We start from the raw sequence: 26,982 nt of genomic DNA on the forward strand, positions 1-26,982 counted from the left end.
TTGGGAGATCATCCCAAGAAAGTTGCAAATATTCCAATGATGATTAATGAGTGAAAAACACTCAAAGAATAACACACTTGTAGGCTTGGGAAGACATCTGAGGCAGTAGTTTTGATCCAAACACAAACATCAGTGGAAATGTCTTCCTGATTTATATGACTAATGTTCACAAACCTGTATTATTGATGACCGTTATTTCAAGCAGATATTGGCTTCATTTGAGCAATTGTTTGGAAATCTTACAAATAGTTAGGAATGCAATATCTGAAATATTTTACAGTTGGACGTGCAGTCAAAAGGTTGGAGAAAGTCAAATTTAGTGGATTCACTTGAAAAGGTGTAGTGCATTTTAGGTGATCCTAAACCTTTACCCAAAAATCTTCCTAACCTCAGGTAATTAGTGTACTATATGTACAAACGGGTTTTCCTTTTAGCAGACTCAGACAAATTCATTGATGATAAGAGTAAAGTTTCTTTCGGATTTTCCCGTTAGGGGTCGCCACAGTAAAACGCTCATGTTTATTTGCTACAGTTTTTACACCAGATGCCCTTCCTGACGCAACCCCTCTTAGAGAGTGGAGGACTCTGGGATACAAATTCACAACCATTGGCTTACTGAACCAACACTATAACCACTGAGGTATGGGGGCCTCAATCATAGATGGCAGGAGTATATTATCAAATATCAATCCATCCATTCTCTATACCGCTTATTGTGTTCAGGGTCATGGGAGTCTAGAGGGCTGGACTTTGTATCGGTCCATTGTGGTAAAGAGGGAGCTTAGTCGAAAGGCGAAGCTCTCAATTTACCAGTCGTTCTATGTTCCTACCCTCACCTATGGGCATGAGCTGTGGGTCATGACCGAAAGAGCAAGATCTCGGATACAAGCGGCCGAAATGAGTTTCCTCCGCAGGGTGTCCGGGCTCTCCCTTAGAGATAGGGTGAGAAGCTCGGTCATCCGGGAGGGGCTCAGTGTCGAGCCGCTGCTCCTCCGCATTGAGAGGAGCCAGATGAGGCGGCTGGGGCATCTGATTTGGATACCTTCATGTCCCACCAGAAAGAGACCTCGAGGACAACCCAGCACATGCTGGAGAGGCTATGTCTCTCGGCTGGCTTGGGAACCCCTCGGGATCTCTCCGGAAGAGCTTGAGGAGGTGGCTGGGGAGAGGGAGATCTGGGTATCCCTGCTGAAGCTACTTCCCCCGCGACCCGACCCGTAAAAGCGCTGGATAATGGATGGATCGGATGCTAGACCCTTTCCCAGCTGATTTGGGACAAAAGGCGGAATACTCCTTGGACTGGTCACCAGTCAGTCACAGGGCAGACACATAAATAAAGATAACCATTTGCAATCACATTCACACGATCGGGTGGGACTTTAAACCACGACGCTTAGATCAAAGTCAGGTGAATACATCACTGCGTCATCAGTTACGAAAAGCAAATACATTTTAACAAAGTGTATGTCTACTTTTTGTAAAAAATTGAAAAACCCTCAAATTGGTTTCGTATTCAGAAGGGCTGTTTCATTGATCAGTCATAGATAAATGCCAAGGTGTCAACATTTAGATGCGTCCACAGAGATTTATCAATCTGAAAAGCTGTTACATAACTGTCAACACATATTTAATCTTGTGCTTTCTTGCATAAGCAGTTCAGCAATAAGTCACTGAACAGCAGAGGGAATTACGGTTCCAAATATGCTGATACTGCCACACTTTTTTGGTGCAATACACTCCTCCGGGAAACACTGTTTATTTGACAATGCCTTCTAGGAACCGAAGTCAAACACTCACGGCTTACAAAATTATGTGTAGTATTCCTCCCCAACATATTGAAACCCAATCCTGATCCATCCATTTTCTTTGCCACTTATCCTCATGAGGGTCGCGGGGAGTGCTGGAGCTCATCCCAGCTGTCAACAGGCAGGAGGTTGGGTACACCCTGAACTGGTTGCCAGCCAATCACAGGGCACACAGAGACAAAGAGCGCACTCACAATCACACCTAGGGGCAATTTAGAGTGTCTAATTAATGTTTCATGTTTTTGGGATGTGGGAGGAAACCCACGCAGGGATGGGGAGAACCTGTAAACCACACAGGCGGCGCCGGGATTGAACCCAGGTCCTTAGAACTGTGAGGCTGACGCTTTACCACCTGATCCACCGTGCCATCTGACCCTTAATGTTCAATTTTTATTTTCACTTTCAAAGGGATTTGATTGTAGTGTTTATTGCCTTGGTAGTGATACATACAATGCATTTCTTCACGACAAGTACAAAAGCATTTGTTACATTAGAACCCCTCTTGATAGTCTCAATTAACTGTGTCCATTAATTGATTAGGTAGGGAAAACCTTTTGCTACACCTCATGGATTTGGACCGCGTAAGTGCAGTAGTACACTGAAGTACAAGTGCAAAACATACAAGAAAGTTAAGGCGGCACGGTGAAGCAGCTGTAAAGTGTTGGCCTCACGGTTCTGAGGACCAGTGTTAAATCCCGGGCCTTCCTCTGTGGAGTTTGTATGTTTTTCCCAAGCCTGTGTGGGGTTTTTTCACTGCAGTTTTGTCCCACATCCCAAAAACATGCAATATTAATTGGACACTCTAAATTGCCCCTAGGTGTGATCGAAAGTGCGGCTGTTTGTCTCTATGTGTTTTGCGATTAGCTGGCAACCAGTTCAGGGTGTACCCCGCTTCCTGCCCATTGACAGCTGGGATATGCTCCAGCACTCCCGTGACCTTTGTGAGGATAAGCGGCTAAGAACATGGATGTATGAACAGGAATGCTAATAATAATAATTCTATATATCCCCTCATTAAAACTGTAATTTTGCATAATAATATAAATTTTTAATTAATGTATTTGTAATCTGATTCCGTGTTTTTCCCCAGGAACTCAAGTGATCTACACTTAATCTTTTTTTGATATTCTGATTACATAATCCTATTATATGTACTATTCCTGTACTCTCCATGTGTGTCCATAGGTATTAATGGTTTGCTTAATTGTCTTGACCAGTCTAAAGGTGCCTCTTGTCCAAAGTCAGCAGGGATATTCTCCAGGCTCCATTTTTGTCTCAAGCAATGAGGTCACGTTGCACCCCACTCCACATTTTAAAATGTTAGGATTCTTCTGGAATATGTACTTTACAGAATTACTTCCTTTTAGTCTTTTTTATTTCATGTCTTTTGTTTTGTGTTGATTGATTTTTGTGTTTGTCTATAAACCCCAAATCTAATGAAGTTGTAATGTCATGTAAAACATAAATAAAAGGGAAGCCAATGATTTTCAAATAATTTTTTAACCTATATCCAATTGAATTAACTACAAATGCAATATAGTTGATGTTCAAACTGTTCATGGCCATGTCCATTTCCCATGCTGCTTATCCTCACAAGGATGAACAATATTTTTATGTAAATTTTCTCTAATTTTGAATTTATTGCCTGGATTATGTTGCAATAAAGATGTGACCGCCAACAAAAGACAACAACACCCGAGTGTAACATCCACAGATGAACAGGTTATTTGGAAACAAGTGAGGGTCATGAGGCGGAACAATGGAGGACTGTTTGGAGCGTCTGCCTCACAGTTCTGAGAATCAGGGATTTAAATCCTGGCCCTGCCTGTGTGGAGTATGCATGCTCTCCCCATGTCTTTGTGGATTTTCTCCGGACGCTCCAGTTTCCTCTCGCATGTCCAAAACATGCATTAACTGAAAACTCTAAATTACCCGTAGTTGGGATTGTGAGTGTAAATGGTTATTTGTTTCTATATCCCCTGCGATTGGCTGACAACCAGTTCAGGGTGTACCTCACCTCCTGCCCGAAGTTAGCAGGGATAGACTCCAGCAGTCCTGCAACTCTTGTGAGCATAAGAGGCTCAAATAAGGGATGGACAGATACTAGAAAAAGTTGGTTTGGTGAAATATAGTCACCTTAAAAAAATCTTTAAATCTTTTCCACTGAACAAATGATTTGCTGCAAATGTTTGTGCCCAAACCACCTAAAAGCCACCAGGTTTTAGTGTTAAAAAATGCTAAATATGGGTCAGCTGTGCCGCAATGGTTGAGATCACCGCCTGCCCCCTGAAACTAGGTTCAAGACCCCAACCAGACCATCCAACAACATCTCCCAAACTGAAGCCTGTGGTGTCCTTGAGCAAGACACCGATACTCCAAACTCCTCCCTGGGTACTTAAATTGCCCCCATTTCAGTGTGTTCCACTAACAAGGGTGTGTGTTCACTCTGATGGGTAAAATGCAGAAAACAAATTTCACATGCACGCCTGCATGAATGTTAATGACAATAAAGATGATTCTTCTCAATGCTTAAGTGTTGATCGGGAAAAACATACAGGTTATGTAACACGGGCTCCCAAACGCTGAGAAGGCCATGAGTTATGGCTGGAAGAAACTAAGCCTGACTATACCGGCCAAATTCAAAGTTGTGTTTGGTGCAAACACAAGAGTGCTCATCTCCAAAACAACACCATACCTGCAGTGAAGCTTGGTGGGGGCAGCATGCTTTGGAGTTGTTTTTATACAACTGGAACTGGAAATTTAGACAAGTAATAATAATTATGAGTACTCTGGAGTAGAAGTCGAAACTTGAGGCTCCTGCTCGAAAGCAAAAAAAAAAAAAAAAACTAAATCATGAGAAATCCACCGGAAACGTTCATTTGTGGTTAATTGGAGACACATAGAATTGTGTCAATATTTATTAATTCATTATTGTCCTTATAGAGGTAAGAAACACATCTTAGATTAAAAAAGATTGTTTCCAATCGAAAAGACTAATTCTGTAACGTGATTCACTCTTTAATCATACCCAAATACAGTGGCACACGAGCGAGAACGCGCAACACCCTTTGTCTGGATTATTGAATTTCCGAGGTATATTGAACGCAGCACCGGACTGCCACTCAGTCATAAAGTTGTGTTGAAGTTCAACAGTTTAATTTGGAGCGTTTTGCCACCAGGGGGCGCATACCGGGAGCAGTTTCTAATCCAAGCCCATCCAAAGCAACGTCTCCCGCGCTATGAGCTGATTTGGTCCGGGACAGACGAGGGAAGATGGCGGCCACTGACCAGTCCCGGTCCGAAGCTGCCAAACAGCGACGGCAGGACCAGCTGCAGCGATGGCTGGGCTCGGAGACGGACCAGACGGACTCGGAAGCTCGGGATAGCGCCAGCAGCTCGGGGACACGGCGGCCGAGAGTCCGCTTCGCCCAGGGAGCCGTGTTTATGGCCGCCTGCTCCGCCGGGGACCAGGAGGAGGTCGCGGCTCTTCTCCGCCAGGGAGCTGACATCAACCACGCCAATGTAGACGGACTGACAGCGCTCCACCAGGTTGGTGCAGTCACCCTCCAAACCTTTTATCAGAAAGTGTACAAAGCGGTGAGTGAACATTAAAAGTAGTGAAAAGAGACTCCGGTACTTGACAGAGCGGAGCTAATCGAAACATTTCCGTTAGCCGCTCGTGGACTCGAGACCATCACTTTGTTCTCTTTCGGTTGTGCTGCAAAAGGACATTAAAAAAAAAATGACATTAGCAGCGCCACGAATGCCTTGTTGGAAACACTTTGTATCACGGTGACGCCTTTAACGTCACATTTTAGAACAAATGAGAGCGTGGTGGGCACTTTTTGGACACGGCAAGTTCCTAATGGAACGTGATGGCTGATTGGTTTCACTGGCCTCGTTCATCCGCTGACCTAAATCTCCTTTTTACTCTGCTGCAATGTTTCCCAAACTATATTTTACTTCAGAACAATCTCAAGGCACACGATCAAACCAGAATGTCACAAAAAGTGTGCACACAAGTCACTTATGTATTTTACTCCATCTGATGGTAGTGCATTCAGTTTTTTCCATCACTGGCATATATTTATTAATACAAAGTTGTATTGTTGTGGGATAACATCTCACTCTGGTTGGGCATCACAGTTATGTCTCAATTAACAGTTATATCTTTCTTCCAAAACAGCGTGTAGGGTGACACTGTAATATATTTTGTATTTTTGTGATTTTTTTTTTTTTTTCTTTTCAATATGACAATTGTTGGTCTTTAAACAAAAGCAACTTTATTGTGTTTCTGAGGGACTCTGGAAATGCTCACCGTCCGACAAGCCTTCAGCAACATGTATTTTCCCCTTTTACTACCATCATGTCATAAACACACCGTTCACCCTATAAAAGCGAGTATAGATATGTAAAATTGCTATTTTGCGGTCTGCACCCCGAGAGATCGTTCCGGGCCCATATTCGCTGGCCCGCGTGCACGGGTTGATGTCATGCTTGGAGTTAAAAGCGGTGTTCCTCCCTCCTGATTGACTTGTATGGTGCAGATGCTGAGTGCCAACAATATTCCGCCAACGTGCCCTCATTTGGTTGAGTCACACGAGTCGCCCAGTGTGGTCCCTTCCACCGCGCTCCATCCCTTTCTCCAAGTGTTGCTCATCAGTTGCCGAGCGACCAGAATTAAATATAGTTGCGCGCACTCCAAACTTTCCGTCCCCTCCGTTCAAAGCCTTTATGTCCTCTCCGCCATTTCTCTTTCCTTTGCCAGCCCCTTCTCCCCCGCTCACCAATTCCCCATAGAGGGGACTTTTGGGAGTTCAAGATGAGGAAATGGAAAACTTTTCTTCAACAGCAGGAGTTGCTGTTGTCAAAGTCGAGTTCCACAATGAGTCACTTGATGAGAGAGGGAAGGAATCTGCTCAGAGGCTGTGCGTTTCCCCACTCGTAACATATAAGGGCGCCATAAGTACCCTCTGTTCATTCATTCAGCCTGATTACTCACTCTGCTGCCTCATCTGGGGGTCTTTTATTTGATACACCAAACTGGCAGGCTTGATTGGAAATATAAATGAGGACAAAGACTTGCAACAGCTTTGTGATTTAGCCCAAAAGTAAAGCCTCTTAGGTGGCTTAAGATGGTCGGATGGACTAGATTCCATGTGGCTGCAGTGAGAAGCGGCTAAAGAGCAACAGCAACAGTGCTCATCTTGTCTTTTAGACGAGCGATTTTCAACTGGTGGGTCGAGACCTAAAAGCGAGTCGCAAGAAAATTACAAGAGGTCTTCGGTTTATGACAGTACTGACATACAACATTCTGATGTTCTGAAGTGAGCAATGAATACAATTGCTGGGCAACATCATGCTCAGTTAAGCCTGCGAGTGAAGTCCCATTTATAGGTCCCACCCACAATAGGTGACTGTTTGAGATCAGGAGAGACCTAAATATCCATCCATCCATTTTCTTAGCCGCTTATCCTCACAAGGGTCACGGGGAGTGCTGGAGTCTATCCCAGCTGTCAGCGGGCAGGAGGCGGGGTACACCCTGACCTGTTTGCATAATAACCAATCGTAGGGCACATCGAGACAAACAGCCACACTCACAATCACACCTAGGGGCAATTTAGAATGTCCAATTAATGTTGCATGTTTTGGGGATGTGGGAGGAAACCGGAGTGCCCGGAGAAAACCCACGCAGGCATGGGGAGAGCATGCAAATTACACACAGGCGGGGCCAGAATCAAACCCTGGACCTCAAAACTATGAGGCCAACGCTTTCCAGCTGTTACACCGTGCCGCCCCCTAAATATGTATAAATACATTTTTTGCTTATTTAACCCCTCCTGCATTCATTAAATGTTTAAACTTATGAAAACAAATGTTGCCCATACTCGCACACTCACCTGTACAATTTTCCAAATAAGAAGCAACGCGTGCTTGCTTCAAGCTGTTAATTTGTCACAGTTGAAGTTTGCTACAAAACAAACATTGCCTACCATCACTGTTGGGTGGAAGCTTTCAATGCAATGCCATGCATCCCATTTTTGCACAGTCTCCTGGGAAGGTTCACCGCTGTTTCCATGTTTTCTCCATGTGAGGATAATGGCGCTCCCTATGGGTCCCTGAAATCCAAAATTTTTAGTTATGGCTTTTATAACCCTTTTCAGACTGATAGTCGTCAATTATTTTATTTCTCAACTGTTCTGGAATTTCTCCGGATCGGGTCATTATGTTGCCATTTTTTTTTTCAGATTTTTGTCAGACTTGAACTGGTCGGGACACAGTCTAAGTGATTTCTTGATTGAACAAGTTTGGAGGTAATCAGATATGGTTGCAATCAGTGAAAATAAACCAAAAACTGAGATTAGCCACAATTCATTATTTACCAAGCGTTTAACTACTTTTTCACACAGCCAGGTAACATTGAATAGTATTTGTTTTCCTTAATAAATGAATTTAGCATTTAAAACAAAAAAGCAATTTAAGTTCAACTTGGTTTACTTCTGTATATTTGTATTTATTTGATGAAACTATCCAAAAATATAAGAATTTCAGAAGCGGGGCTACATTTTTTCATCGGACTATATTTCTTTGTGTGTGTGAGAGACAGAGAGAAAGAAACTTCACTCACGTGTCAGCAATGTTGATCCGTATCGTTCATCAAAAACAATTAGAATTTTGCCAACTTACATCTTTATCTTTAGTGCCGTGCATGCATTACGAATTTCTTTTTCTTTTTGTTTTGAATGTGCACACAAAAATAAATAATAGTTTTCCTCCACTTGAAAATAACATTTTTTAAAAAGTACATTCAGACTCCTTTCTACAATAGCAAATTGCAACAGTTCTGATTGGGTCGGAGCAACTGCAATTTTTTTTTGGGTTATGCAATGTTTGAAGTACTGGTTTTATTTCACTATGACATAAAACTAGAGAGTATTTTATATTTTTCTCAAGTCACCACTGGCATTCGTGTGGGGTGAAATGCTGCCATTTTGGGCACACACAAATGACAGGCCATGACATGGTAGCTGTTCTTTTCATCGGTCAGCCATTTTCTATATGACTTATCTTCACTCAGGTTGCGGGTAAGCTAGAGCCCATCTGTGAGGTAAAAATAGATTATATAGAATATCTATAAATTAGTCACTTTGAAGACATTGCTTCTATACGAGGTTGTACTGCCACAGAGACTGCAGTCATGTGATTGCCTGGCTTGGTTGGTGAAATTGAGTCAAACGTTACTAATAGTTGCATTAGGTTGGTGACCAAAACATTTGACAGAAGTTTCTCTGACAAAACAAGATTGTGGATTGTGAGTGCCTGTAGATAATACAAGCAGTGAGCAGAATAGAATAAAAGTAGCATTTCTTCTTTGCATAAAAAAATCCTTGTTAAACAGTAGTTTGGAAACTGCTCTGAGTACAATTTATCCACAAAGTTAGTCAAATATTTGTAGCACAGTAAGAATAGCAGGTTACTGGTCACAACTTAGCGACAATGTGAAAATGTGGGTCCCATTGTGACACCACTGGTTTGGAATCACTGCTTTTAGACACACAAGCTATTGCCTCATGCTTTTGAGTGCTGACAACACATGGAGTCAACTAAAACTCAAGTTTGCCAGCCGCTTAGCCCAGGCTGCGTGGATTGTCGCCACTGTTACATGACTCAGTTTTAAAATGATGACAGAAGGGTACGTGGCAAAAAAAAAGAGAGAAGAAAAATCACATAAATCCTTTAACTAATGTTGAGACAGTTCATCCTAATCAATGGAATTGCAACTCGTGTCCTTGCTGTGTTTTCTATCTATTTATTTATTTTTACCCTTGACAGGCAAAATGTACATAACTGTTTCCAGATGACCAATTTACAAAACGCATCCTGACAGCGCATTATAACAAAAACAGAGAAATTCTAGGGCCAAAATTCTAACATTCAAATGATTGTATTACATAAGAAGATAAAGTGAAAGGTTGAAAATGAAATTTTAACTGAATAAAAAAAAAAAGACGAGATAAAACTGGAGAATAAATGTTACATTGCAGAGTGGTCTCAATTTTGATTTACAACAGCAAATAGGTTTCAAGTCTCAAATGTTAGAAGAGCAATTTTTCATGAGCAGGGTTTTTTTTTTTTTTTTTTTTTTTTTTTTTTTTTTAAATCACATTAGTCACCAAGTAATTCTTGTTTGGGAGCTCGTGCACGTGGCGTCACCATTTTCCCGGCGCCATATTGCCAGTCAAAAAGAGCTAATTTTCGTTAATTTTCGGTAAACCCTTTTTTTTTTTTAATATGCATTGTTCTCAAATGAGTCATACGAAGGTACTCCAAATGAGTACCTTCGTTTATGATCACCATCTAAATGTTTAACGCTATCAGACAAAACTCTGGGGTCGTACTATAAGACGTATTTTCGTGTCGTCTCCAACCGACTTAGTATTGAGCATTGCTTTGCTTGACCGGCAATATGGCCAGTCAGATTACTTCGTTGACGTAGGTGCACAAGCTCTATTGCTATTAGTTGTCTCTACATTCTCTTTATGCAGACGACAGTACACACACACACACACACACTGAAATGTATCTAACTCGAAGTGCACAGAGCAGAACAGAGGTTGCAGTAATAACTACAAGCATAACTAATGTATAACCAGCCGCAAGATTAGATACACCTGCAAAATCTTACTTTCAAGACATTCCTCATAATTCTGACTTTGCAAAAATAGTTATGATCACTATTTTTGATTTTAACGTATACTGGTTTAAGATGAGCAGTGGCAAATGACAGTAACAATAGTATCAGTATCAATGAGAGTTCAAACAGACTGCATTGTGACCATCTGCACAATTTAATCTGATGAAATAAAAGAGCTGTATCAAAAATTATGCTTTTACAATCCACTGCTAAAACATCCCCCTCGGCGGATCTACATTTTTCCTTTGCAGATATTCGTGACAATGAACGCAACAGTTCAGTGTCTTGGTATGACCTTCTCCATCCTGTTCGCCTCAGGAAAACCAGTAACATAGATTTGTCCTTTCACTCTTGCGACATGCTCTTTTGCAATGTGCCCGAGTGCTTTAAGCAACCCATTTAGCAGGAAGTAGACACAACAAATAGACGCCCACATTGTTTTGGTGCTAAAGATGGTTCTTATAGATGTTTCATTTTGTTTTTCTTGTAATAACAAACCGAAATGTTTCTTGACAAACACACACTTCTGTATCTCCCTTACAAAGCATTGCATGTTTATTTATTGTCCTCTCGCAGGCCTGCATTGATGAGAATGCAGAGATGGTTCAGTTTCTGGTAGAGAGCGGGAGCAATGTCAACACGGGCGACAACGAGGGCTGGACCCCTCTGCACGCTGCGGCGTCTTGTGGCTTCATACAGATCGCCAAGTGAGTCTTGGAGACATATTTGTTTTATTAGCATTAGAGGAGACGACTTCCTGTACAGGCAATTAGTTTGGGGAGCTTCACGCTTTGTTGACTTGTTTGCATGTCTTTTTGAAGGTACTTGATAGAACACGGTGCCAATGTCGGCGCAGTGAACAGTGAAGGGGACCTTCCTCTGGACGTGGCCACGGAGGACCCCATGGAGAGACTGCTGAAAGCAGAAATCAAAAAGCAAGGTGATGTGCTGACTTTAAACGATGTGGTTGCATTGATGTCGAGACGGACTGATGCAGTTACAGCAGACAATCACAAAAGTTATTGAGATTAATTCTTTAAGTCTTTTGTCCATGCATTGCTGCCGATTGTTTGCTGACACATTCTTGTGAAATTTGCCAATTTGATGTTTTGTCTGAGTTAGGTTGACAGAGCTTGAGAAGTAGTTGAATTTATAAACAAATCCTGATAGTATACACTGTTGCATCTGAGAAGCAGCATTATATTGGCTGTGTAATTTGAACTGAATAGAAATAGAAAGTTGAGGGTGAAGTTGTTATAGCTTTGCTTTCCTTTTGAATTCATTCATACAAATCAAACAAAAACTGGAACTGATAGGTCACATTTTTGTTTTGGATTTGCTAATGTACCCAGATTCTATTGACAGTACAAATACTCAATTTAATTCAATCTTACCGTTGTCAGGCAGTTTTTTTTTCTTTTGTTTTGTTTTTTAAAGACGGAAAACTAAATGTTTGACTCCTGTGGGCCAGAAATTGAAATTAAGTGACTATTGGCGAGATAGTTGCCCAATTGTTCTTTAGAGATACATGTGATATAAAGACCTCCTTAGTCCCGCAAAGCATGCTGGGAGCATGTAAGTAACATTTAAAGTTAACATTTTGTTTCATTTATTCCTTGAGTCATTATTTTGTTTTATTTTTTGCCAGTTATGCTATTTTTTTTTTTTTTTTTTGCTGTGCTGTGATCATTTTAGTTTTGATGTGACACACTGAGTGACCTGGCCACTGAAGCAATGTGTGGGGCAATGTAAGGTTCTTCTGCTTACAGATGTAAAAAGCAATTATTCATCTCTGCTTTGTGAGTGCCATCATATGGTAGTTTACATATATGCCACAACTCTTGCTGACATGCATGCTAACAGTGTGTTCAAGTGTATTTCATTGTACAAGTCACACAACAATTGTAAGGCAGTTGCACAACAATTGTAAGGTAGTTGTAAGGTACGCTGTCCATTTCAAATTAACTACTAAGTGCATCTTATTGTTGCAAAATATGGTACATATCACATATATATGGATACTCCTTCCAATATTTGAGGCTTTTCGTTATTTGCTGGGGTGTAAGGAATGTAACCCGCGCAAATAATGGGGTCACACTGTACCTTATAGTCACACATCGATGGCCGGAATAGCCAACTGATGATCATAATGTTTGCTCACAGTAGATTACCGTAATTCCCAGCCTACAGAATGCACTTGGTTATAAACCTCATCCAGTACATTTGTAAAGGAAATACCATTTGGTACATACATACGCCGCAGCTGTGTAAAATCCGCAAGTGCCCATATTGAAACTGACATTGAAACACGAGATCTTTACAAAAAAAGACGGTACACAGAGTTTAATGCTAGCACCGCCGCGCTAATGCTTGCGCCACGCTAACAGGGCAGGTTTAAAAAAACCAAAAACATACCAGTAAAAATCACTGAGACACGGCAGTAACACGATAGCACGGTGCTAACAGGGCCGGTCTGGTAAACGTCATTTCCTTGGAATATATAGTCTGACAAAAATGTACAAATTAGCCAAATGACTGCATAAACTGCAGGGTTGAAAGCGTGTGAAAAAAGTTGCGGCTTATATGCCGGAAATTACAGTAATATTGTTCTTTTTGTGCTTGACTTTGAATGACTTGACCTCACCACCTTTAGCATCAGTTCTGTATTCAAGAGTAAAGTCTGTCATTGAAAGTCACTAATGCTACATGGGTTTTTTCTCAATATGTTACGAGGGTGACTGTCAACCGCTAGCGTGTAGTCTGCTTTTCGCCCAAAGTTAGCTGGGATAGGCTTCAGCACCCTGTAATCCTGAAAAGGACAAGTGTTATTGGAAAAAGGATGGAGTCACTCATTGCTTGGACTCAATTGTAGTATGTGCTCGTGTTCACATAACAGCAATTGATGTGGACCAGGCTCGAAAGCAGGAGGAGAGGATCATGCTTCAGGATGCCAAGGCAATGCGAGAAAGTGGTGGCACTCTGACACCTCACCCAAACACAAAGGCAACAGCTTTGCATGTTGCAGCAGCCAAAGGATACATCGAAGTTTTAAAGTGAGAATCCTATTATATGAGTCAAAACCTGTTTTCTGTCCAGTTCTTCAGTCACTTTCTTGCCCATTGTCTCCCATGCACCAGGGTGTTGTTACAATGTGGGGTGGATGTGGATAGCCAGGATGTTGACGGTTGGTCGCCCCTCCATGCCGCAGCTCACTGGGGTCAGGAGGAGGTGTGCACGCTGCTTGCGGACCACATGTGCGATATGAGTGCTGTCAACAACGTGGTGAGCTCTGACAAATAATCGTTCCTGGCCATAAGTCGCTTGTCTTGTGAAGCCTTCGCTAAGCACCCACCGTGCACTGTGAATATCCTTGTAGGGCCAAACACCTTTAGATGTAGCAGATGAGAACCTAGTGGACACACTGGAGGAGCTGCAGAAGAAACAGAATGCTGTGAGTGTGCCCGCACACAGTCTACACAACTCTTCCTCTGTCAGATGAACCTGATATGACTGATAATGCAAGCGGTCTGAATGTCCTCTGTGTTTATGTGTGTTTATATTTCTCTTCAGTTACGCACCGAGAAAGAGAAACAGACTCCTGTCATCGAGACCAGCCTGCAAATCTCCACAGTACCATTGCGCACACGCAGGTCAGTGTCAATTGTCCGTCAGCTTGTTGTCGTGGCTTTGTGGGGGCACAAACCTAAAATGAACCTGAGTAACCCCATTATTCATGCAGGTATGCTCACTGACCACAAGAGAATGTCCCCAGGCAAAATTACTGATCAATAGAAGCTGCATCAAAATGCTATATATTGTGTGTGTGTGTGTGTGTGTGTGTGTGTGTGTGTGTGTGGTGTGTGTGTGTGTGTGTGTGTGTGTGTGTGTGTGTGTGTGTGTGTGTCCTTCCTAATAATGGTATTGCTAGGAGTTTGCAATTAATATGGAGACATGCTTTCAGCTAATTTAGAGCAAAAAAAAAAAAAACAAAGGTGCCTGTGATGCATGACGCACAGAGCAAATGATGAATACACAAAAGCACAACTAAGACTCCCGCAGCTGTGCCAAGATTGATTATGAACTCAAAATAATGTGCCCTGAGCTGAGGCAATTTTTCCTTCTAAGATTTTTTTTGGGGTAACCAAATCGTTTGAAACAGAGATTCCATTGTAATTCAGGGGTGCCAAATGTCCAGTCTCGGGGGCTTTAGCCTGCAGCTCATTTTTTATTGTCCCTGCACCATATTGTAAAAACAAAATTCAATGGGACCCCACTTCAGAACATAACAAAGGAGGATTAGGGCCACATAGAAAAGAAAAACAAAAGAATGACCGACATTGAATTTGGTTTTAGCATTGTCAATAAACAAACGTTGAGGAATATTACATTTGAACGTGCATCATTCAATTTATTTTTGCTAAAGCTTGGACCCCCTGATAAAATCTAGATTTTTGTGGGTGTCCCTACGATTCTTAGTATGGTTCACTTTTCTGTGGGACTTAATTGTATTACATTTCTCACATTATTTCAAGACAGGTCAAGCAATAAAAAAAAAAAAAACTCACCAATACATTAAAAGCTCATTGCATTCAGAGATGCAACATTGTTCAGTCAAAAATAATCATTTGTAAACACCCAGTTTCCCACATAACAATCTCAAGTTTTGTCTGCATTTTGTTGCTTCATATGTTTTAAGAAATGGGCTCTCTCTGGACTGTGTGACGTATGTGACACCGAATCTTCTTGTGTGTGTGTGTGTGTGTGTGTGTGTGTGTGTGTGTGTGTTTTTTTTTTTTTTTTATGTGAACATGTACGCAAACCTGGGTCGACTGCTCCAGATGCTTGCTATGTCAGTGTTTTATTGTGAGTTGGTTGTGTCAGCTAATATTTCATGAGCAGGTTGTATTTGCTTTGTTCTACTAGCCTTTTGAAGTTGCTGACAATACATCCTGCGGAATGTTGCCGTTGTTGCATATCTACAATCCACTTTAAATAAAAAGCAAAGCGTGGCTATGTTATATGAACTGATCATTACTTACTTGTTGCGGTGTGTGTGTGTATGTTTGTATAAACTGAGATATACAATTGAGTTGTTTATATTGTTTAACACTGAAAATCAATGTTTGACTTAAACCAGTCCTGCTCATACAAGTTTTAGGAAAATGACCACAACGATTGTATACAACCAGAGAGCTTTAAATGCAGCACTCGTAAGACTTTTTTTTTTTTTCAGATACAGCTGCATCTAATTATAAAATGTCTGCACTTAAATATATTTACAAAAGTAAGTGATTACAGTCTATCCACTGAACATCATCTGGATTATGTCTTTAATTCCAATTTGTGTAATTATAATGTAGTCCTAGCTCGTGCTTCTAATTTCATCAACACTTCAACACAGTCATAAAAATTGAATAATAAGACTTGGTTCTTAAAGATATGAAGTATTACTTTTGTAAACACGTAAACAATTTTGAAATGGAAAAATGAGCTCTAGAACCTCGACTGTAAGGCAGATGTGTGAGCTACTAGTTCACCATGCTGCCCACAATACATCAGGTTAATTAAAACATCCAATACAAAGTATCAGACAAAACTGAGCTTCATCATTTTATTGGCAGAATTGTTGATTTTTGCCAGGTGTACTTAGGAATTACAAGTGGTCACAAGTCTCTCAGAGTGAAGTTTCAATTTGCAGTAAGCTTTTACAGTCCCTGTAAAGTGAAAATGAAATCTTTTACGAATTTTACACATTAAAAATAAGTGCTGTTAACAAGCCCAAAATTGATGAATAAAATCAAGTATCCACAATGAGGCTCCAAAATTGTGGAAATAGAGACCTCAACCCAGTTATTGAGTGCTGTGGACATCAATCATCCTTCACTCAATTGTGTTCATTCCTACAGTATGTGCTCAAATGTCTGTAGTGTGAGCCACAGGCTAAATAATGGGTGCCGCTGTTTAATAAGCTTACTTTCCCTGAAGTGTCTTTTAAGTGGACCCACACACTAACACAAAACCAAGCAAGGCGGTGACGTACAGAACAAGCCTGTCGCCTGCATAATTCTTAACTAGCCAGCGTGCAAGTGAACGTATGTAACAGTTAACTTTCCATGAGCTCTCTAGAGGCTCAGCTAACTAAAGCTCCAAGCGGGCTCGTGGACCATCGGCGGGCCTACAAATCAGAGACCTTGTAGCCCGAATAAGAGATAACATAACACTTCAGGGAAGGTGCTTTTTCTTTTTTCCTTTTTTTTTTTTTTTTTTTTTTTCTCGGTTGAAAGCATAGCTTGATAGCTAACTGCACGCTGTAGTGGTAAAAATAGACCAAGTTATTATTATAGTCTGCGATTGGCTGGCAACCAGTTCAGGGTGTACCCCCCCTCCTGCCATTGACAGCTGGGATAGGCTCCAGCACTTCCCGCGACCCTTGTGAGGATAAGTGGCTAAGAAAATGAATGGATGGATGGATGGATTAGTATAGTCTATGCTCAGAGATTCACAGTTAGGCAAACACAAAGTCCCCTATATTGGCTTTCTTTTCAGAATGTAATCTCCTCCCACCCTTATCAACAGAAAACCCCACTTGTTCGGATTTTTTTTTCATGGCATAATACTGAGTAGAGTATGTACTTTACTTTGGGAGAACAGTTCTGAAGTTACAGTTAAGATATCCCGTGGCTTTGTGTATAGTCTAGTGAGTGCTGTACAACAACACAGAGGAAGTAAAGCTGACACCGGTGAGAAATTTGTGATTTACTCTCAGCCATTTCCTGTACCTTAAAGTAGGCCAAATACATTTTTCATCATACAGCAATGTTTAAAGTTGTTTGCAATTGTATGAAACGCTATTAAGGTGTTTAAAACATCATAATTTGTGGTCATGATTTATTTTAGCATAGGCAATTATAACATTATAGTATACCATAATGACCATTTATAGGGGTTGTCAGTTATATGCAGAAATTCACAAACATGGCTTGGTCCCGATCCCTCGGGAATAGTAGGAGTCCTAAGGGTCCAGTAAGGATCTGGCAATTGCCGTGAATAGCTTCTGATGGAGTGAAAGCGCTCCGTACTTATGTATAGGAGATGGGCAGACTCATGCCAAAAAGGGCAAGTGGGTGCTCTAGCTAGTATTAAGCCACGCCCCCACAATACACACTACTGAAATGGGGAAAACTGTTTAACACTGAATCCCAGCAATTCAGTGCTATATTTTTCTCTGTCTTGCATGTTTTCAGTTTTTATCTTTAAACACATTTGGTGCATTTCATTTGAAATCCTTGCTCTCACCACATTTGGTACAAAGAACACTGGAATAACTTTACAGGGTCTGAAAGTTTGACACGTGTTGATTGAGCGTGCTCCTTGTAATTAGTTGCACATGGAGCCGATTAGCTGTTGTCATGCCACCTGTGTCATACTGCCTCCCTGCTCTCGGCCCTCAGGACTTCGATCTCGCGTATGAGCAGTAAGGAAAAAATCTGCCTCCATGAGCGGGAGAAGCACCCGCCACCTGCCCTGCAGAGTAGCCCTGCGGAGGACGAGGAGGAGGAAGGCCAGACTGCGCGGACCCAGTCGCAAAGTCAGCCCAAAGCCTCCAGCAGCTCCAGCTCGGAGGAGGAGAGCGAATCAGAGAGTGACGCCGAGTCAGGTGAGAGAAGCTGCCTCTGAGTCAAAAGAGCTGTTTTTCTTTGTATGCTCTAGAAGTTAATCTGTTGGACGGTCTCACAAGATTTACATAATCCTTTTGCCTGGTGCAGAGAAAGCAAAAAACCGGGAGATCATAAACAACTTGAACAACAAACGCAACACCAGCACCCTCCTTCCTACCTCCATGCCAACAGGCACTGCTGCGAACCAGGTCAAAAAGGTAAGCGAGGTGGTGTCATTACCAGGATGTCTTGACTGCAACCCAAAAATACCAATATAACGAGCCCAGCTACGACTGACCAACAGGAACCTGCCAAACCCCCAGCCACCGAGGCCCCGGGCTCATGGAGAACATCACTGAGGAAGGCAGGCAGCTCGGTAACTCTAGGCTCAGCTGGACTGGCTGACTCCAATCCAGACCAAAACAAGCCTGCCGAGTCGGGGCTGGGGATGACCCGCTCCGCTTCCAGTCCCCGTCTCAGCTCTGAGACTGACCCTAAAGTATGAAATGCAGATTCTTTGTCTACCTAAGCACAATACGCTTTTTACCATAATCACTTCTTCACAGGAGCCAAGACTTGCCCGAGTTCCTCCTATTCCAACAAGGAGACTCTTCAGTATTCCCGACAGTAGCCCTGACAACTCCAACAGGTCAGCTTCTGCTCGAAAGCTTTCCTGCTCGTGACCAGCATGTTTTTCTCACCGCATCCGTTCCCTTGTTCACCTTGCATTTGTCAGTTGGCTGAGTCGTAGCTCGTCCTACACCCGCCGCCTTCACAGCCAATCGGGGAATGACCTCACTAGCTCCAACCCCTGTTTGCCTCGCAGGTCGGTCATGGATCCCCCCACCACCACCACCACCTGTATTTGTTTACATTGTTTTTGCTTATTTTGGGAGCACTGCACTTTATTGCATCTTCTGTGTCTTTCTGTTTGAAGAGGTCCTCTTCTTGTTTTATTCACAGCTCTTCTTACGGAAGGAAACTGGATGAAGCCAGCGTGAACTCAGGTAGCATAGGAACAAGCACATCTGGACTCAGTCGCCTTAACAGTCCTTTGGGACAGAGGTATGTATTCGCTCTTTTCTAGGCCACAGTAAACATTAATATGCATATAATTTTTCTGTCTCTTGAGTATTGTTTTAAGTGCAAAGTATGTTTAAATTACGAAAGAAAGAAGCATTTTGAGGGGCAGAATGAAGACTTTTAAAAAGCTTAGAGAAAGTAGCAATTAAAGCATGGTTTTTTTTTTTCCAACCTCAGAGGAGTTGCAATACAATATTTGTTGAAAATGCATGAGGTATAAAAATCTAATGTGCAACATTATCTGTGATTGTGAGGAGTACTTACTTCATACAGACATTGGTCATTTGTTTTTCTTTCTGGACGCACATATTTTGAGTCGGACAAAATTTGAGCATTTGCTTCCCTTATGATCAACGGCCCGATTCGCAGATGTGTCTTACGTGTTATCATAACCGATTAGCCTTTAGTATAGGGTGTGCCAGAAAATAGTCAGACCCAGCAATCGTAAATGTAAAACAAGTTCATCGAAGCAACAGAATGATTGACTTACAGAATGACACCAAGTTAGGAAGCGACCTGAAGCTTGTGCCAAACTCAAACAGAAGAGCCGCTTGTAGTTGTGTGTGGAACATGTCTCCAAAGTCATTGACCACAATAAAAAATGGCAAGAATTTTTGACCAAGATTCACAGTCGATGACAGGCAGGCAGTTTCCCAAGCTCATTTTATTTTTTTGACTCCTATGCTGCCTCTCACAGGTCAATCTTGGTACTACAAAAGACATTGTTGTGCGCGGTGTGCTGTTTTCTTATTTGAGTACAAGTAGTAAGCAATGCCTACTAAGAAAGTTCTCTATTTTGTGGGACTCTTGCATTTAAAAAATAAATAAGGTGTTAAGCTGTTAAAAGTGCCTTTGTGTGTACAGCAACCTGCTTTAATAGTAAAATCACCTTGCAGAACAATTAGGAGTGACCGCACCACCTGTTGCTCTCTTTTGTGCTTGACAGGCTGCGAATACATTTTCATATGTTGGACCACACTTGGTGGGGGGGGGGGGGCTTTTTGACCCTAAAGTGAAGTGTCAATCTATCCGTCAATGATGTGGTGATGGGTTTTATATTTAGACTTCCTCAGGAACAGGCTGAGAAGAAGGATCAGTCAGCATTAGACAGCAGCTCCAACCCTCAGAACACAACCGGCCCTGAATCTGAGACCAAGCAGCGACGCAAGTGAGCTAACGCAATCATCTGTGTAACATTGTTCTTGATGCTACTAGATTAAGATTACTTTTGGCACATTTAGATCTTATCTGACACCAGTTCGGGATGAGGAGGCAGAGGCACAGAGGAAAGCTCGCTCGCGGCATGCACGGCAATCTCGTCGCTCCACTCAAGTACGGCACAGCTCAGAAGACCATTGAATGTAGTATGGCACCTCCGGCTGTGGAGTCTAATGCAGGTGCGTCTTGCTGTGATTTGAAAGGGGGTGACGCTGACAGATCTGCAGGAAGCTGAGAAGACAATGAAGACCATGAAGCAGGACAACAAAGCAATAGAAAAGAAGGATGAAGATGAGAAGGAGAAGGAAGCAAAGTCTAAGAAGGGAGAGGAAGGGGTGAGATGCATTTCATGTCGCAGGCCTGGGTTGAATGCTGCTTTTTGTCGTCGCGTCACCTCACAAAGACTTGGAAACTCGCGTCTACAGGAGGTGAGCTGGAGGTCTCGGATAGCCAGCTTGCAGAAATCTGATCTGCTCGGTCTCACGCAGCCCGCCGGCACCCCACGGCCTCAGACCACTGACAGGAGAGGTAGATGTTGCCACTTCTTTCCTAACTCCACTACTCACCTTGCTATTGAAGTACTTGTTTTAAACGACTGGCCTTGTTCCAGTGACTGAGGCCAGCGCCGGGGAGAGCGAGACTGAGCGATGGGCCCAGGAGCGCAGAGAGAGGAGACAAGCGCGGGCCAGGAGGAAGGCTCAGAGGAGCGGGGAGGTATATTTAGATCTTAATGGAATAGAAAAGATGCAGCAACTGTAAAGGGTTTCTATTGAAAAAATACTGTGTCCTCTCAAGCTCGATGACAATGATCCCAGCGGAGAAGAAGAATTCTCAAGCAGCCGACTGGATCCGCAGGTGCGTGTACGTTTATTTGTGGTCTCAACGGGCCCGTAACCAAAGACACTGCTCATAAATTGTCGGGCTGTCTCCTCTGTTTACAGTCAGACCAGCTCTTGGGTTCCAGGTATGACTCATACTTTTGACATGTTTCCTCCTCCTGTCAGCGCTACAATAGATGCGTCTCTAACTTCCACTCTCCTTGTACTCTCAGGTCCAGTGCACACTGTAATGAGGGTGGTGAGAGCAAGGATTTCAAAAAGGTCAGCAAAAAAGTTTTTTTCTTTTTTTAATTATGATGATTATTTTTATTGCATTAATACCCTCTTTGCTCACGGAACTCAGCTGTTTGAGGAGGTGACCAGAGAAAATAGCCAGCTGCAGTCTCAGCTGCAGGACACACAGAGGATTGTCAGTCAGACACGTCTGGATCTAGAAAAGGCCACGCAGGTGCCAATGCACAAAACACATACACCACACTAGAGGAGGTTCAAATACTAGCTGGCTCTCAAATTGGGAGCAGTGCACATCCGGTCAGGAGGCAAGACCGCATAAGATTCTTCCTATGTTTTGTGGTATTTCATCTTTTGGGCATTTTCTCATCAAGTTTATTACTGTAGACCAGGGGTGTCAAAACTCATTTTTGTCGCAGGCCACATTGTACTTTAGGTTTCCCTCACAGGGCCGTTATGGCTGTAAAATGATAAAAATCTTTAACCGCCTCATCATATTTACACATTGAATTTATGAACTCGTTTTGGAATCAGAAATCGAGGGTAATGGGTTTTTCCAACTATTGTTGTTTGGTAACACAAAAATGTTTGTAATATCTCCTTATACTTTATGATATGACAATTTGAAATTTTGGTACAGATTTGAACATAACAATCATGGCAGTAAATATACATGATTTGCCTCCACGGGCCACATAAAACCACGCAGTGGGCCAGATCTGGCCCCTAGTCCTTGAGTTTGACACCAGTACTGTAGACTGACTTATGACACGTGCAGGAACTGTTGTAGACCAGTTTTACTGGGGGGGCTGGGCTGACCACAGGAGTTTTGTCAAAGGGGCACAGTTTTAGAACTCCCAGAACTCATGCACGCGCGCACACTGCGTTTTGTCCAAATTCCATCACTGTATTTGTTTTTATTCATTAACTGTAGCAATTAATCGTATTTTTATTGTATTCGGTACATTCTTTCATTGAATTAAGTATTTCATTGCATTATTCAAACTTGACAAGGGACTTTTAACTCAGAACATGTATTGTAACTGTATGAAGGCAGACAGTGTTAACGGGGCCACTGAGCCACTCACCAAAACAGTCACTGGGAACGTACCACTAAGAACAACACTCAGTTCTACAGTGGGAGACTGATTCACCCACGGAGGTTCCATGGCAGTTAGACAATAGTCTTGTGCATCAATTATGTACCACTAACTCTGATTCTGACTCTTAAAAACACATATTTGTTTCTGCTCTGTGTTCCAGAGACAGGAGCGCTTCACTGACTGTTCAGCCCTGCTGGACCTCGAGAGAAAGGTAAAGCATCCTCACTGTTGATCTTACCTGTTGTTTCTGTGGCTTCCTTCGCCTCACGACTGCCACCTCCCTGCTCTCACTCTTGACAAAACCACTTTGCCTCACTCCCTTTCACTCAACCCCTGCGGCCCCTCGTCTCCTCCTTCCGTCTTCCTCTGACGCTGTAGGACCGCCGGATTCTGGAGCGGCGAATGGCAGAGCTGGAGGAGGAGCTGAAGGTGAGCACCCGTGTGCGCTTCGCATGCTGCCACTTGGTTAGCTTTGCTTTAGCGTGTGCCGTTCAGCAGCATTGTTGGGCATGACTTTCGGCCAATGAATTTCATGTACTTTTTTACTACAGATGACTTTTTTTTTTTTTTTTTTTTAAGTTGTACTTTGAAAGTGCATAAGCACGACACATCTGCAACCATCCACCCCATAATCTGTGATACTATACAAGGTCTGAATGAACATTTTTTTTTTTTACGGATATAAAAATCAGTAATCCCCCCCCCCCACTGTTGCAGTCCTGGTATAACACACATTTATTTTATAACAAAAAAAATGCTGAAATATTTACTTTGTTTGAAAGCCTGATTAGCTCCAGACATCTGAACTGACAAAAACAAGTTTGACAAAAGTTCTAAAAAATTAAAATGACATCCAAAGAAATTACACAGCAGTCAAGAAATAGTGTGGTAAATGACATTTATCAATCTGTCAAGGGCTTCAAGCATAGGTGTCAAACTCAAGGTCAAGGGGTCAGATGCAGTCCGCCACATAATTTTATGTGGCCTATTTAAGTAAATCGTGTTTGTCAATTTTGGGGATTTTTGCTCAAATCTGTACCCAAATTCCAGATTGTCATAATTACAAACAATAATGTTGACATATTTCACTTTAGTGACCAAATCGTTTTGCTACAGTAACTTAAACAATACTTGAACTATTATTCTTTTCTTTTTAATTAAAACTATCTATCCATCCATTTTCTTTGCCGCCTATCCTCACTAGGGTTGCAGGGAGTGCTGGAGCCAATCCCAGTTGTCATTGGGCAGGAGGCAGGGTACCCCCTGAACTGGTTGCCAGCCACATAGAGACAAACACAATCACACTTGGGGGCAATTTATAGTCTCGAATGAATGTTGAATGTTTTTGGGATGTGGGAGGAAACTGGAGTGGCCGGAGAAAACCCACGCAGGCATGGGGGGGAACATGCAAACTCCACACAGGCAGGGCCAGGATCAAACCCGGGTCCTCGGAACTGTGAGGTCAACGCTTTACCAGCTGACCACCGTGCCACTGAATTAAAACTGGTTATCCCTCAATTTGTTGTGTCGTGGTAATATGACTTAGTGATTGAACATTTATTAGGTTTCATTGTTGTAACAGCCTTCTGAGGGAAATCATAACTACTGTGCGTCCCGAGACAAAAATGAGTGGTTTAAAGCCATATTTATAGCTTTGGGATTCCAGCAAACTGTAGGGGGAGCCATTATCCTCACGTGGAGAAAACATGGAACAGTGATAAAGCTTTCCAGGAGTGGCCGGCCTACAAAGATTACCCCAAGAGAAGAGCAATGACTCATCCAGGAGGCCACAAAGGAATTCAGACTTGTAAAGAACTTCAGTTCATGCATTCATGATGCAAGAAAAAGAAAAGACTAGGCAAAAAGGGTATCCATGGCAGAGTTCTAAGGCAAAATCCACTACTGAACAAAAAGGCTCGTCTTTCTTTGGGAGGGGAAAAAAAAAAAAAATCAGAATCTGAATGGCTCCCAAGACTTTTGGTAGAATATTATATGGACTGGCGAGATTAAAGTGAGCTTCAGGGAAGATGTGTGTCTCGTTACATCTGTCTTAAATGTAGCACAGCATTTCTGGAAAAACATCATAGCAACAGTCAAAATGTGGCGGGGTTTGTTCCTTCAGGACCTGGGTGGAACCACAAATTCTGCTCTTTAACAGAAAATCCTGAAGGCGAATGTTCAGTCATCAGTTAGTGACCTCAACCCTAACCCTGAGTTCTGTAGCAGGACAATGATCCAAAACGCATCAGCAAGTCAACTTCTAAACGGCTTACAATACAAAATGGAGGTTTTAGAGTGGTGTAGTCGAAGTCCAGACTTGAATCCGGTTGAAATGCAGTGGCAGCCTCTTGAAAAATGGTGTTATAATATAATTACTTTTGCTGAATTCAAACAATTCTGTAAGAGAGAGTGGTCCAAAATTCCACCACAAAGATCTGAAAGACTCATTGCTTATAGAAAATGCTTGATTCCAGTTGTTGATGGCCCAACCAGTTCTTCGGTTTAGGGGGCCGTTACAGTTTCCACACATAGCCATGATTTTTATTTATTTATTTATTTATTTTTTACCCCCTTAATAAATTAAATCATTTTAAAAAGAGTATTTTAGGTTCACTTGGGTAATAGTTTTCAATTTTTGCTTATCTAAATCACAAAAATTATAAGAATTTGAGGAGGAGGCCCACATTTCCGGGCCACTATCTGCCGTGTTTTTCGTCCACCCTGAACTTTTCATAGTAATGCATGTGACTTTTTATCTCCAGGTTCTGGTTGACCTGAGAGCAGACAACCAGCGGCTTAAAGATGAGAATGGCGCACTGATCCGTGTCATCAGCAAACTCTCCAAATAGACGTCGATGGGGCGGGGACACAGAAAGCAGGGACCCTCCTTCTTTTCTGCCGCCTCTTTCCATCCATCCCTCCACACACATTCCTCCCAAAGCCAAAGAGCAAGAGGAGGGGGCAGCCAAATGTCGACTCGGCTCGTGATGCCTTTCAAACAGCTGGAGTGGCTTTTGTGTGCCTTGTTGTGTTTGTCACAGGAAGCGTTTTGGCGTGACTGACTGGTCCCACAGAAGCCCAAATGTCCACTTTGTACCACGGCTGTTCATTGGACGGGGGCGTTCACCCCCACCCTCTGTGTGCATATCCTATACATCTTTTGATGCACATCCCCTGAGAGCACAAGGCCAGTCGGTCTTAAATCTCCCACTTGGTATTTATGTTATTTTTTGTGAGCACATTTGCGTCACACATTCACAAGTTTGTCTTATTGGCCGTCCTGTTTCTCGTGATATTGAGCAGGAAAGAATTCTTTGAAGATTGAGCCAAAAGCTGTTTTCTCACCACATGGAAGTGTTTGAACCCACCTACCTCTCCACCTATGCACCCTCCCTTTACCCCCATATATGTTTTAATTTTTTGTGACCACACACACTCCATGCTCTTAAATGAAAAGACCGCAGAACCAGGTCACGGCACTTTACTCTCCGCAAAGAAATAAAAGACGTGCAAAACAAAATGACTGTTCAGTCAAAGCCTATTAAACTATGAATGTTTTTTTTTTTTTTATCATTGAGGAAAAAATGTCATAGTTTTTAATTGTAAATTCCTCTCCCGAGAGAGCATGATTATGTATAGTTATACATGTTTATAAATATTATTCTAATAATAATAATAATACCCTTTTTGAAGTAAAATGCCATTTAGCCTTCCTTCACATGTTGGTTTTCTAATATATTAAAATGTCTGCACATCAAATGAAATGTAGTGTCTTGTTTGAAATGTTCGTGGAAAGGACTCAAGCATCATCGTGGAGTGCGTTCTCCATTCCCTAACATGGTGTCAGCAGGTTGCTCCTTCGTAACTTGTGGACACCTAGTTTGTTTGCTCGCTCTTTGTGCATTTTGTTTTTATAAAGAGGACTGGCATACAGTCACATGGGAGGAAACATTTGAAGAGAAAATGAAAACATGCATGAGGAGGCTTTGTGTCATCTAAGCTGCAGTGCCTGCAAATCCATCATTTTTGATCTCATTTGAGACCAGAGCGGAGCAACGGACAACTGTCCTCCAGGCTAGACAAGCCGAGCTCCTAATAAGGAAGCCACTCTCTGTAAATATCCCGAAGGTCTGAGAAAGGCAGGGAAGCTGGGAGGAAGAGGGAAGCGGATGGATCGCGGCCTTATATGGAAAAAGCCTTGCTTTTCCCAGGGTTTGTGCTTCTGGCCTCCCTCCTTTTGGAGGCCAGATGTTACACAGACGGCTCCCTAGCGCCACCAAGAGGTGTAGTGCATGTAAAGCATTTGCGAGAAATGGGCCTCTTTTCTCCCAAGGAGAGCAAATATGTTGG

At 42.4% G+C, this 26,982-nt stretch overlaps 1 protein-coding gene across 3 annotated transcripts; it reads left to right on the forward strand.

Annotated features, from left to right (window-relative positions):
• Positions 1-4,879: 4,879 nt before the first annotated feature.
• On the forward strand, positions 4,880-26,388 carry zmp:0000001167 (protein phosphatase 1 regulatory subunit 12A). 3 transcript variants are annotated; one of them, XM_061822625.1, is made up of 25 exons: positions 4,884-5,354; positions 11,077-11,207; positions 11,322-11,440; positions 13,397-13,553; positions 13,638-13,782; positions 13,877-13,951; positions 14,071-14,150; positions 17,952-18,157; positions 18,267-18,376; positions 18,463-18,657; positions 18,725-18,807; positions 18,895-18,984; positions 19,122-19,223; positions 20,305-20,409; positions 20,483-20,573; positions 20,663-20,794; positions 20,885-20,987; positions 21,070-21,173; positions 21,255-21,320; positions 21,401-21,423; positions 21,511-21,559; positions 21,642-21,746; positions 22,793-22,843; positions 23,011-23,061; positions 25,395-26,387. In XM_061822625.1, exons 1-25 carry the CDS (start codon positions 5,079-5,081, stop codon positions 25,479-25,481), a joined length of 2,736 nt encoding a protein of 911 aa, XP_061678609.1. In that variant the 5' UTR covers positions 4,884-5,078; the 3' UTR covers positions 25,482-26,387. The 3 variants fall into 3 exon arrangements, with proteins under 3 accessions (XP_061678611.1, XP_061678609.1, XP_061678610.1); XM_061822626.1 differs by having other exon boundaries at positions 4,888-5,354; positions 21,255-21,314; positions 25,395-26,386; XM_061822627.1 differs by lacking the exon at positions 23,011-23,061 and having other exon boundaries at positions 4,880-5,354; positions 25,395-26,388.
• The last annotated feature ends 594 nt before the right edge of the window (positions 26,389-26,982 follow it).

This window comes from Syngnathoides biaculeatus, chromosome 6, assembly GCF_019802595.1.
Source record: "Syngnathoides biaculeatus isolate LvHL_M chromosome 6, ASM1980259v1, whole genome shotgun sequence".
NCBI classification, from domain to species: Eukaryota; Metazoa; Chordata; class Actinopteri; order Syngnathiformes; family Syngnathidae; genus Syngnathoides; species Syngnathoides biaculeatus.